This window comes from Agelaius tricolor, unplaced genomic scaffold (assembly GCF_023055355.1).
Source record: "Agelaius tricolor isolate 1412-34295 unplaced genomic scaffold, bAgeTri1.0.p SCAF_35, whole genome shotgun sequence".
Taxonomy (NCBI): Eukaryota; Metazoa; Chordata; class Aves; order Passeriformes; family Icteridae; genus Agelaius; species Agelaius tricolor.
The window spans coordinates 4367651-4380626 of record NW_027269295.1 but is presented as its reverse complement, the minus strand read 5'-3'; the positions used below and the strand labels follow the sequence as shown (position 1 = coordinate 4380626).

General features: G+C 59.4%; 1 protein-coding gene across 6 annotated transcripts in view; it reads right to left on the bottom strand.

The window, feature by feature from the left end:
• MXRA7 (matrix remodeling associated 7) overlaps positions 1 to 11973 on the bottom strand; it is a 29125-nt gene extending 17152 nt beyond the window's left edge. For 3 of the 6 annotated variants that reach the window (XR_011683329.1, XM_071452540.1, XM_071452541.1), the window contains exons 1-3: positions 11264 to 11973; positions 3405 to 3500; positions 1254 to 1314 (exon numbers count right to left, since the gene is read on the bottom strand). Coding sequence is in view for 5 of the 6 variants with exons in the window: in XM_071452540.1 (XP_071308641.1) it covers positions 1254 to 1314; positions 3405 to 3500; positions 11264 to 11782 (676 nt within the window). In the remaining variant the exon portion in view is untranslated. The remainder of the gene's footprint in view (positions 1 to 1253; positions 1315 to 3404; positions 3501 to 11263) is intronic. The other 3 variants (XM_071452544.1, XM_071452539.1, XM_071452543.1) reach the window with 3 other exon arrangements.
• Between the last annotated feature and the right edge of the window lie 1003 nt (positions 11974 to 12976).

Here is a 12976-nt window from a genome sequence, read left to right as displayed (position 1 = left end):
AGGTGACCTACTTACTGAGAGCCTCCATGAGTTCATAGTAAAGAAAACATTTGTCTTTCATCTCTCTGCCCTGCCATTGCCAGTGCTGTGGCCCTGAGCTGGCAGGGTGAGAGCAGCCCCAAGAGAGCAGCTCTCCCCTGAGCAGGCTCTGGTGTGATCCCCACGTTGGGGGCAAGGCTGCTCTGGTGGCTTTGGTCACAGGCTGGGGATCTCCACCTGCCCCAGGGGAATCTCTGAGGGTTGAGTGGGGCCAGGAGCCACAGCAGGCAGTGAAGGAGGAGCAGGGCTGCTCCCAGGGCACTGCTGGTGCTCCCAGCTCCATCCCTCAGCCCAGGCCATGGATTTGCCCAGCCCCATTAGGAAATACTCAGAAACAGTGGGAATAATGCAGGAGAGGAGCCAGGGGCTGCCTGCAGGAGGTGCCTAGGGAGGACACAGTGCTAGCCAGGTCTCACAGCCAGGGGACATCACCTTCCCCCATTTGTAAGGATGCCCTGAAGTGCCAGGGCAGCCCTGAAACAGAGCTGGACCCACAGAAGCAGACACAGAGGCAGAGCAGCAATGCTGAGCATCCATTTGAGAGGATCCACCCATCAATCCTCAAACCAGACCTCCCACAGCCCCCCAGTGCTGTGAGGAAGCCCAGCAGGGTGCAATGAGTGTATTTTGGGAGCCCTGTCTCCAAAGGAGCTTCCCCTGCCTCGCAGGAATGGCACCAGGATTAAAATTTGATTCTCTGAGGCATTAGGCATAATCCTCCCGAGCTGGGGGATTGCCACACAGCACCTTCCAAGAGCCAGGCAGAAAGTGGGGCAGGGAAGGGGGAACACCCCAGGGCTCCTGCTGCCCCAGCTGTCCCCAGGCACCCCAAGCCAGGACTCCTGGGGACATCCCAGCATCTCCAGGGCTGCTCAGCAGAGCAGAGACCCCTCCAGACACACATTCAGGCACCATCTGTTTCATTGTCTTAGCACTGCAGCAGTTGTCACCCCAATTAGTCAATTAATCATTTTCCAATCAACTAATTGGCTAATCAGTTAAACGTGGCCCTGGCTAAAGCCCCTGGAGATTGTCCTGGATGAGCAAGGAGCTTTTGGAGCAGCTGCATCACAAAGCTGCCCCATGGCAAAGAGCCCAAGGGCATCTGGGCAAGGGGCAGGAATTTCCTGGAGGAAGGAGACCATCCCCAAGCACTCAGGGCTCCAGGGCTGTCCATGATCTCCCTGCAGGGCTTTGGCTTGCTTGGCACTCACCATCCTCATCCTCTGGCTCTCTCACCACCAGCTTCTCGTTTTCTGAGTCCACCTCTTCCTCCTGGAGGAGTGAGAAACAGAACAGCCATGAGGAGAAGGTGCTGTGCTGAATAACCCACGTTTGGTTGGGGCAGGGCTGGGGTGCAGAGCCTGGAGCTCCAGTGACAGGGCAGGAACCCCTTCCCTGCTGCCTCCAAGGAACAGGACAAAGGGATGCTCACTAATGAGTGAGGTTCATTAGTCTGCTTCCCTCTCACTAGTCAGTCCCAGCGATCTGGCCCACCCAAGGGCTGTGAAATGCAAGTAATCAAAGAGATATTAAGGTTTATAATCAAAAAGATATTAAGGTTTATATTTAAAGAGATATTAAGGTTTATGATCAAAGAGATATTAAGGTTCCTAAGAAGAGCCTTGTGCCTGAGCACTTTCTTCCCAGCTGCACCCCTGCCACCCCTCCTGCCCAGGGACAGGCAGGGGACTGAGCCAAGAGCCACAGGAATTCTGTGAGCCCCCAGGCCAGGCTTGGACAGGCTGTCCTGGCAGCAGGAAAAGGTGGATCCCCAACCAGAGCCACCTTGCAGCCACGGGCCAAGGAGCTGCTCTGAAGCACAGGGACATTCACCAGTCATGGGGGTTAAAGGCAGCACTGGGGGCTTGTGCTGGGAGCCCTCCAGGAGCCATCCCCAGCTGGTGTCTGGAGCACAGGTGGGAGCAGCATCAGCACATTTTGGGGTTTTTTTAAAAGGCAAACCAGTTTTGGAAGTTTTGGGGCTCCCTTCTACAAGATACAACAAACTTCATAAAGCCCAGATTCCTTGTCCTGTGCAGAATCTCCAAGCAGGGAGACAGGGGAGCACCCCAGCTCTGGAGATAAGACAAGGACACATGGCAGAGCCCCTGCATGAGAGATTTCCTCCTGCAGAGCCCTGTGCTCCAGCTGCAAACCCCTGTGAGCCGAGCCCAGGGGTCACCAGCACCCAGGGATGTCTCCTGCAGCTCCTGGCAAAAGGACAAAGCACCTGCAGAGAGGGAGCAGCATGGGGGGAGGCTGCCAAGCCCCTCATTATCAAGGGAAAAGCTGTGGGGAAGGAGACCCGGGGGGAAGGACACTGAGCCAAGAGGGACCATGCAGAGCTGAGTGCTGGGTGTGCAGGGCAGAGCTGGGGAGGAGCTGCTGGAGCACAGCCCCGGGCCAGAGCTGGGTGAGTTTGTCATGGGGGAGGAATGTGCATTATTCACAGCCACTTGGCCTCCTCTGGCCACCCTGTTCCCCAGAAGGAGATGCCACCAGCACCCACACCCGCTGCAGCCACGGCTATTTTGGGCCACACTTCCAAACATGGGCACTTCCCACTGGACACCCAGGCTTCCCTGAGGATGGCTGGGGAGGCACCCAAAGGGAGGGCACGGGGAGGGGACAAGCCCAGGGCAGCAGTTCCCCATCACATCCATCTCCCCCTGTGAGCTGGGACATCCCCTGGGAGACCCAACCCTCCAGGAGCAGCCACAGGGAGGGAGATTCCAGCCTCTTCCTTGCCTGGGCATTAGGAACTGAGCATTTAACAATGAGAGCAAGCAGGAAATTTGGGTGGCAAACCTCCAAGGAAGGAAAATAGATCTGCTCCAACACAGAGGAAGAGACACTTGACAGGAGCAGAGAGGGAGCAGGCGGGGATGCCAGGCTGGCAGGCGACAGCAGCGTGCCAGGGCTGGCTGGGCACCCCTGCTCGTGCCAGCCAGGAGCTCCCTACTGCACAACACTTTTCTGCTTGGATGGCTTGGAGGCAGATACCAGCACCTCCCTTCCCCCCATGCTGTGGCCCCAGACTCCACATCCCTGTCCCTCTGTCCCTCTGTCCCTCTGTCCCTCTGCCCTCCTGGGGCTGCTCCCTGTCCAGCTGCCTCACAGGGACCACCTCACTGACCCCCATCCCTGGGGCATCACAAACCTGCACCTGGAACACCATTTCTTTCTGCTTTAAATGGGCTGAGCCATTAAGAGGCCACCCAGCCTCACCAGGGGAGAACAGCAGGGAAGCTTTGCCCCCCTCCCCACGGCCACTGCCACCCTGGGACAATGTCCCACCCTGCAGGGACACTGGCACACTGGGCTGTGCCACCCTCCCCAGGCTGGCTCTGCCTCCCACACACCTCTGCATGGCTGGAAAGTGCTTCGTGGCCACTTGTGTCCTCTGCTTGTCCTGGGTGCCCGAGGCCGGATCCAGGAGAGGCACCCAGTGGTGGGATCTGGAAAAGGACAAAAGCTTTGAGCACAAACAGCCCCAAGTGCTCAATCAACCATGCACACATGGACAAATCCTGAAGGAGGCCCATAGCCCACCTTGCCCCATGCCTGTGCCAAGCCAGGAATGGCTGATGGAGTGGGGAACCCCTGAGACCTCCAGTGCCCGGCCCTGCAGCCAGGGTTTGTGTTCAGGAGCTGCTCCCTGTGGAGCTCAGGAGCTGCTCCCTGTGGAGCTCAGGAACTCTCCCTATTGGAGCTCGGGAGCTCTCCCTGTGGAGGCCAGGAGCTGCTCCCTGTGGAGCTCAGGAGCTGCTCCCTGTGGAGCTCCCAAGCTGCTCCCTGTGGAGCTCAGGAGCTGCTCCCTGTGGAGCTCAGGAGCTGCTCCCTGTGGAGAACAGGAACTCTCCCTGTAGGGCTCAGGAGCTGCTCCCTGTGGCAGCCCCAGCCCCTGGGGTGGGACCAGGGCAAGGAGGCTGCAGTGAGGGCTGGGCTGGCTGTGCCAGCTCCAGGCTGGGCTGTCCGTGTGTCCTGGCAGGGCTCAGGCAGCTGCCTGGGATGCTGATGCAGCAGAAGGGAGGGGACATGTTTGGTTTGTTGATGCTCTGCCTTCCCCATCACAGGCAAACACCCCCTGGAGACCTCCCCATCCCACCCTGCCATCCTGGGGCTGGACTTTGCCAGCTCTCAGCCCCACAGCAGCCCCTGTGCTCAGCCACCTTTCCCTGCCCAAAACCTTCAGCTGAAGGTTTCCTTGCTGTGCCTGGAGGGCTGTGGAGGAGGATTTGTGTGGGCAGAGAGCAGGAACACCGTGTCCCTTGGCCTTGCAGTGAAATACCAGCATGGGGCTGGGAGCAGCTCTGGGCTGGCTGGAAATGCCAGCAGGGACAAAGCCCCACCTGGAGCCTGGCTGTGCCCACCGTCCCTGGGAGCCAGGGAGGAGGGGAGAGCCCTCTCTGCCTGGAGCAGCTCCAAATTTCAGAGCTCTCAGCCCTGCCTGGCCAGTGGGTGCTGCTGTCCTGAAATACTGAAAACCCAGTCAGAGTAAATCCTGATCTTTACATAAAATACAGTAGAATAGCAGAACACTATGAAGTGGCTTTGAGTACAGTTTTTATAAGTATCAAAAAGTTCTCTCTAACTTTGCTGGCAAAAGACCTGAATTCACAGGCCAGCATTATTCCTTCCAACTAAGACCTAATGTAGCACTATTGTAAGTCACAAACAATTCTTAAAAATTATATCTCAACTTCCCAAACTGTCCTAGAAGTCTAAAGGCAGCCTTCTCTTTTACCAGAATCTCTTCTCACTCCAGTCAATCCACAAATGAAGTGACTCTGCCCCAGGAACAACCCTGGACCAAAGCCTTTCCATGCTGAACACTTCTCCAAGGGGGAACCACTTCAGAGGAAAAACAGGTCCCATTTAGGAACCTTAACCTGCTCCACATGACACCTGCTCCTTTGTGAATGACCAGGTGAAAACCAGCACCTGCAAAGCATCCTGCAAAGCAGGGAGGGGGAAGATGTTGGGACAGCACTGGGAGGCTCGGAGGACACCATGGCACCCCAAGTGCTGCTCTTGTGGGAAGCACAGCCCAGGGAGAATGCAGGGAGAGTTTGGAGCAGCTGGGAGTGAGGAAGGAACAACTGGAGAAGAAAGGAGCGGAGTGCTCTGTCCAAGAGCCCACAAATCAGCATCTCTCCGGTGCCATGAAAACGTCCCCGCAGGAAAAAAACCAAAAAAAAAACAACAAACAAAAAAAGGCGAGAAGCAGCTCCGAGAAGCAGCACTGCAGGGAGCCGTGCACGTCATCATTATCCGGGAGCATCTGGAGGAGACTTGACACGGGCCGCCCCAGCAGCTGCTGCGGCAAACAAAGCTCCCATTGCCGAGCCAGGGACGCGCGGGGCAGCAGCTGCCGGGCCCGGGGCCGCGCGGGGCCGGGAGCGCTCCGGGAACGATCTGGGGACAAACCGGGAACGATCCGGGAACTATCCGGGAACACTCCGGGAACGCTCCGGGAACAATCCGGGAACGATCCAGGGATGCTCCGAGAATGCTCTGGGGACGCTCGGGAACAAACCGGGAACAATCCGGGAACGCTCCGGGGATGCTCCGGGGACAATCTGGGAACAATCCGGGAACACTCTGGGAACACTCCAGGAACAATCCAGGAACGCTCCGGGAACGCTCCGGGGACGCTCCGGGGACAATCCAGGAACGCTCTGGGAATGCTCCAGGGACGCTCCGGGAATGCTCCAGGGATGCTCCAGGAACGCTCTGGGGACCCTCCCTGCCCTGGGAACCCTCCTGCCCTCGGGCATTACCGAGCCAGCCCGGGCACAGCACAGCCCGTGCCCCGGCACCTCTGAATCACACCTGGGCACAGCTCAATGGGCTCTGGAAAGGCCAGGGTTAAAACCCAGCAAGTCATCCACCTTCAATAGCAAGGCAGCGATCCAGGATCCATCTGCCTCGCCTGGGCAGCTCCTGGCTGCAGAGCCAAGCATTTGTTGGATCATCACAAACGTGCTGCTGCCCTTCAGCTCCATGGCCACGACACCCGTGCGTGGAGCTGACTCTGGCAGAGGGGTTTGGAGCAAAGCAGGGCGAGGACAAAGCTTCAGGGATGCCTTGGACATAGCCAGCACTGAGCATGGACAGGCCTGGGTCTCCCTGGGGAGGATGGCTCAGATAGAGGAGCTTGGCATCGTGACCCCAAAATGCCCCCTCAGGGCTCTGCCACCACTGAACCCTCTCCCAGCCCGTGGGAGGTGGGAGCCAGGCTTCCCACTGCAGCATCATCTGGTTTTCAGCTCATTTCTGGCCATTTCCTCCCCACTTCCTCCATCCCTGCTGCAAACCCCTCTGAGCTATGGGCTTCTTTCTCAGAAAGGACAAGAGGACGCTTTGGGGTTGGTGTGTCCCTCATCCTTTCTTCAGGGATAGCCCTGACCCTTATGGGCAGGTTGGGGACAAATAAGTGCCCTGCTCCAGCTTCAGGAAAAGGGAAGATCCCAGTCTGCAAAGCAAGAGGAGAAAATTATCTTGGATTAAACTCCTGGGTCCTGTGTGTTGCCATTTATGGCTGCACTTTCTGCTCCAAGCCTGATGCAAGACATTGCAAGAGGGAAGAAAAGCAGACAGGAGAGAGCCAGCCAGAAAGAGAAAAGCCAGGAGAAAAGGGGAAGGAAGAAAACTTTTAAAAAAGATTAAATAATAATAATAATGTTGGTCAGAGTTTAGCAGAGCAAAGCAGCTGCTGTGTCAGCAGCTCCCCTTCACCCACCACTGGGGCTCTCCATCCTCCCTCTGCCCAGAGGAGCAGCTGCAGACCAAGAGCTGTTCTCCAGCCATGGTGATGTCCTGCCAGCTCTGGGGTGCCTGGAGAGGATGTCCCTCATGTGGAGATGGAGTTTTGCAGGTCTGAGGCCTCCAAAGCGTGGGAGCATCTGCTCCTGCCACTTCCCTTGTCACTGCTATGGGCAAGGACATTTCTGAAGCTCTGGGACCACCCAGCCCTTAATGAGGACCAGGCAGTGCCAGGAGAACTCTGGTGTGTCCCACAGCAGGGTGAGGAGCCCAGCTGGACTGCTCCCATCCCTGCAGGCACCACCACCTCCAGCCAGCTCATTCCCTTTCTGCCACAGCAAACACCCCACACCAGGATGTCCTTGCTGCCCAGGTGAGCTGCATGGCATCCTTGGCAGGAGGCAAAGCTGGCCCTCACCTGGCAGCTGCACACAAGTGGGCACTTCAGGAGGCAAAGAGTCCCCCAGCAGTGCCCTGGCTCTGGCACGGCTCCAGGGCTTCACCCAGCCCACAGGGACCTGTGGGAGCCCAAACTTCTCAACCCGTGTAGGAAACACAACACAGACCCCAGTGCCCCCCTGTCCCTCACCATGTCCCAGCAGAGCCTCATGGTGGGATTCAGGGTGGGCAGGACACATGCACAGGCTCCTGGGGGTGACACACGTCCTGTGTCACTTCCCAGTTTCCATTCTCTGCAGGAGATGATGCATTTGTGCCTGGCACAGGCGGCTCTGGCGAGAGCTGGGCACATCTGAGCACTCAGGGATCTGGGTGGGGAGCCCTGCATTCCCTGGCAGTGCTGCTGCCAGGGCTGTGACAGGGGTAGCACATCACCACATCCCTCCCCAGCGCCCTGTGGGACACTGGAGCTCCTGTCCCAGCCCTCTGGCAGTGCAGACACAGCCTGAACAGCTGCCAATTACAGCCAGACTTAATTAGACACCCTCTCCCCTGCAGCACGGGGAGGGCAGGCAGGAGGCATCAGAGGGGGAAATGATGACTTTGTAAACGTGCACAGGGCTCCTGGTGGGAGCCGGGGGGTTTGGGCCGCCTGGTGTGTCCAGAGGCACCAGGAGCCCCCAGGGAGGCCCAGCCTGGGGTGGGAGGCACCGGGAAAATGCAGCAGGAGCTTGGCAGAAGGGACAGATGAAGCCTTTGTGCCTCTGCTGTCCAGGGACAGCCCCCAGGCTGCCCTGCTCAGGCAGGGTTTGTGTGGCCCCTGTCCCCACTGTCACCCACCTCACCCCTGCTCTGTTTGAAGCTCTCAGCTGCAATTAACCCTTGGCAAACCAGCCGGGCTGCCGTGCCCTGGCACTGCCCACTCACCCTCCCCAGCTCCTGAACATTTTGGCCAGGATGGCATCCTGGAGGTGGCTCTGGTCCAACACTGAAAACCCTGCCGGCTCCCTGCCACCTGCCACTTCAGGACAGAATGGCTCATTAGGGAGTTGAAGTTTCTGACCGTTTCTCACAAGAACCACGCTCCACAGCCCCAGATTCGCTGCTGTTCCCACCCAGTTCCCACCCAGCAGCTTTTCATTACGGGATTGCTTTGACAGCACTGCCTCATCCATTAACGAGCTGGGGATGGGGATGAGAACAGACAATGACAGACTAATTAAGTTTTTTTTTTTCAGTGATGGGAGCCAGCAGAGACAAGGGGAAGCACTACAGCAGTTAAGGGAAACAAGGACTCCTGGGCTCCTTTCCCTGCTCTGCCACTGGGTCATTTTGTAGCTTTGAGCATGATGCTGCAATGAACTGGTCACTGCAGAGAGGGGCAGGGAGCCTTCAATGTTAGTGATTTTAGCAGCCTTGCAGGAGATGGAGGCAGGAGGGTGGCTGAGACACCCAGCTGCCCCAGCAGATCCCAGTTTGCACAGGCAGGGAGCAGGGAGGGAGGAGGCAGCCGGATGCCCGGCTCCAGCCCGTCATTAACACACCGAGGCTGCTCTCCCTGGGCGGGTTCATCCATCAGCATTTTGGTCGAGTGGTTAATGGCTGCGGGCAATGCGAGCCAGCCTGGCACAGTGCGTGCTAAGCAAACAGGGGGGAAAGAAAATAAGGAAAGAAAATAAATAAGGAGAGAAAATAAATAAGGAGAGAAAGCTCTCTGAGTGGCAGGCACAGCCCTCTGCCTGCTGATGTACTGAGAGGCCCTGAGCCTGCAGGAGCCAGCAGCTGGACAGGGTCTGGGAGCCTCTGCTGAGTCACATCAGGGGACTGCAGCCCTCACCGAGCCAAGACAGGCTGGAAAAGGAACGATTCCATCAGCAGCCGCCTGCAAAGCACTCCCTGCTCTGCCCAGAGCCCGTCCCATCCCTGCCTGTAACATCTCCTGGGCTTGGGTCTGGGTGGTGCTGGAGGAGGGGAAGGATGAAGCAACTTAGAGGATGTTCACAGGGAGCAAAAGCAGGGAATCCAGGGAGATCCTGCAGAGCTGTGGATGGTCTCTCCCACTCTGCCCACAGCACCAACCCTTGGATCAGCAGGCTGGGCACTGCCACACGTGTGTGGTGCCTGCTGGAAGGGCACGTAGTTCCTTGGCCAGCTGTGCCACCCGGCCCCGGGGCCAGCAGCGCTGGCAGCTGTGGGATCAGGCGCTGGCCACGGCTCCCAAGCACACACTCAGCATTGCTCCTCCTCCCACTGCCCCCCACACCACCCAGGCCTGCTCCCTGACCTGCCCACAGGGATGCTGCTCAGGCCCAGGGTGGCTTGTCCTGCCTTGCTCACACAGTGAGGGAACAATTTCCCAGGAGGGAAAGCTGGGCAGGACCCTGTGCTGCTCCTTTGCTGTAAGAGGGGCTGAGGGCAGTGAGGAGCCCCAGTCCCACAGAGCCCAGCCAGGCTCCTGGAGGACACAGAACTCCTTTTCTTGAGTAAGAACTCATTCCAGGCCATTCCAACTCATTCCAGGCACACAAAACCCTGGTACTGCACCTGTGCTGAGCAGAGACAAAGGAGCTGAGCCTTTCTGTGAAAGCAACAAGCATTGCAGCAGTGCCTGTTCAAAGAAATCAGGGCTGAAGAGCTGCCAGAGGGGTGGAAAACATTCCCAAGATGTGAACTAGCAGCAGAGGAACCTGTGGGCTCTGGCAGCCCTGGGTCTGTCCATCTGTCCCAATGCACCTCACCAGAGAGAAGCCCCAGCCAAGTGGCCAACTTTGGTGCTGAGCTGGCCCAGCCAGGACCCAGCCGGCCAACGGTGGCCCAGGAGCTCTCCAGAGATCCTGGTACTCACAGGCACTGATAAAGCACACGAGAGAAACAGATGTGGTTTCCAGGATGCTGTGTCAAGGCACAGGGCTGCTCGAGAGCTGTATCCAAGGGCATAGGGGCACTGGGAAGGGGACAGGGAGAGCTCCGAGGCTCAAAAACCACCAAGGGAGGTGCGAGGAGCACAGGGAGTCAGAGCCACATCCCAGCCCCGAGCGGTGACCCGTGGGTGTTGCAGAGCATCACAGCACAGAGCAGGGTGTGCGAGCCCCGGGACCTGCCCAGGGCTATCCGGTGAGTCACTGGAGATGCTTTCCAAGGCGAGGGCTGAGTATGCACTGCCCGGCAGCCTGGAAACAGTTGCTGAGGATTACAAACGCTGCTAATAATAGCCAGGAGGCGACTGGGCCCCAGCCTGTGCCCCGGCCCAAACACGCTGCCGGCACACGGCGACTCCCGCATTCCCGAGCGGCCCCAGCGCTCCCTTCCCGCCCTTTGGATAAGGAGCCACAAGGGAGAAAGCCACCAGGACAGGGAGTTCGGCTGCCTCAGGTTGTCACAGAGTCCCATCCAGGCTGGGCAAGAGCAGAACCAGATCTTCCCGTGGACACTGGGTCGCTCTTTTATTTTTATACAAGATCCGGTGGAGGAGGAGGATTTGCCGGGCGTTCATTGGCACCGCTGCCACCCCCGGCCCCCCCAGTTCAGCCAGGGGTCAGAGCTTGGGGCCAGCATCCTGCTGGGGCTGAGGAGTGGGGCGGTCCCTTCCCTGGGGCAGCAGGGACAGCGCAAGGAGCCCGGGGACAGTTTCTGTAACCCGCAGAAAAGGGATGCGGACGGGAAGAATAAACACAAGCACATCCCCCAGCACCTGGACAAGCTCTTGGAGAAAGGAAAAGACTCCCGGGGGTTAGATGTGCACAGAGGGGAGGCTCACACTGACACACTCTTCTCTTCCCTTAAATCTTCACTTTCTTGATTATTTTTAGGAGTATTCCTTGGCGGGGAGGGAAGGAGCCAGAAACAGCCCCTAAGCCGCTGCCTCCCCCGGGGACAATGAGCTTGTTCCCACCCGAAGACAAAACACGGGCTTTGCCGGGACCTCTCTTATTTTAGTGGAAAACCCGGAGCGCTGCTCCCTCCCTGCCACCCGCGGGGACAGAGGGATGGAGAAGGGACACCACAGGGGACCAGGGGGACCTCGGCTGTGGGGACCTCGGGGAGCCGGCCTTACCTTGCTCTCCGCATCCTCCCGGTGTCCGGGCTGCCGGGGCTCCTCGGGCGGCTGCCGGGGCTCCTCGGGCGGCTGCCGGGGCTGCTCCGGGAGCTGCCGGGGCTCCTCCAGGGGCTGCCGGGGCTCCTCGGGCGGCTGCCGGGGCTCCTCCGGGGGCTGCCGGGGCTCCTCCGGGGGCTGCCTGGGGATGCTCTCGGCCGCCGCGGGGCTGGGCTCGGCCGCGGGGCCCGGCTCCGCCGCCGCCTCCCGCTGCTCAGTGACCGCTTCCTTCCCCTCGCCGCCCACTCCGACCTCCTCCACCGGCACCCGGCTCCCCTCGTCCTCCGGCCCCTCGGCCGGTGCCGCCGCTTCGCCGCCGGGGCCGCCCTCCCGAGCCGGCTCCGCCGCGGGCTCCCGGGGCCGCTCCGCCGCCCTCTCGCCGCCGCCTCCCCGCAGCCTCAGGAAGACGGAGGCGAGGACGAGGGCCAGGACGGTGAAGAGCAGCGGCACGGCCAGGTACGAGTCCACGGGCAGGTCCATCCTGCGCTGCCGCCGGAGCCCGCCCGACCCGAGTGCGCGGCCGCGGGGGGTGCGCGGGCAGCGCTCGGCCGGCGGCGGGGCTGGGCCGGCTCTCGGGCGGCTTTACCGGCGTCATCCGCCGGCCCTGCCCACCGCCCCGGCCCCCCCGGGCCCGGGCCCGGCACCCACCTCCCCCTCCGAGCCGGCAGCCGCAGCCCGGCCCCGCTCCCCGCCCGCCGGGATGCGCGCCCGCATCCACCCGCACCTAGGGCGGGATTTGGGAAGGGGCGACCGCGGGAGGAAGGCTTGGGCTGCTCTGCTTGGTGCTGGAGTCCGGCTTGGGACAAGGAGATCTTTCATTAGACACTGCCTTATATCCACAAAGTCATTCCCAAACTGCTCGGCAGTGCCTTGCATCGTCGAATCCTAGAATCATTTACACTCTAGGATGATAACCCCTGTCAGTGAAAAAATTGTTCCTAATACTTAATCTAAACCTCCCCTGGCGCAACTTGAGGACATTTCCTCTTGTCCTGTCACTCGTTAACGGATCCCATTCGAACAATGGGAAGGTTTCAGTCTCCCTGCGCGGGCACCCAGGGCTTGGAGAGCTCGGACACGCCGGGGTGTCGGCTGGACTCCGGGAAATGTTTAACGAGCATTTGCACCTTGTTAGCCCTTGGCTGGGTAGCGGAGGGGCTGGCAGGGCCAGGAAGGCTGTCCTGACTCCCCTGGGTGAGCAGCATCTGGCAGCACATCCATGCCAAGCTCCAGAGCATCACTCCACCTTCCCCAGGAGCTGCAGGGGATATCAGTGCCATAAACGGCTGTGATGCCCTCCAGGTAAAGTTGGTTCTGAGAGCAGCTGGGCTGCCAGAGCCTCCCCTCGAGCATTTTCCTGAAAAACAGGAGACTCAAAAACCAGGATGTGTCCAAAAGCCATCACAAACTGGCAGCAGAGTGGCCGAGGAGTTGTCATGTTCCCCCAGACTCTGCCGCTGAGGATTTCCTGCCTCTCGAGACTGCTGGGAGGATTAGCCAACCTTTTGCAAAGCAGGCTGAAATTAGAAGGCCTAAACTATTCCTGCCAGGGTGAAACCAGCAAGGAGCAGGACGCACATGAGGGGAGCAGACATGGAATTCACCCCGGAAAGTTTCTCCTAGGGAAAAGCTCCGGAGATGCCACCCGAAGCAGAGGGGTTTTTTTATTGACTG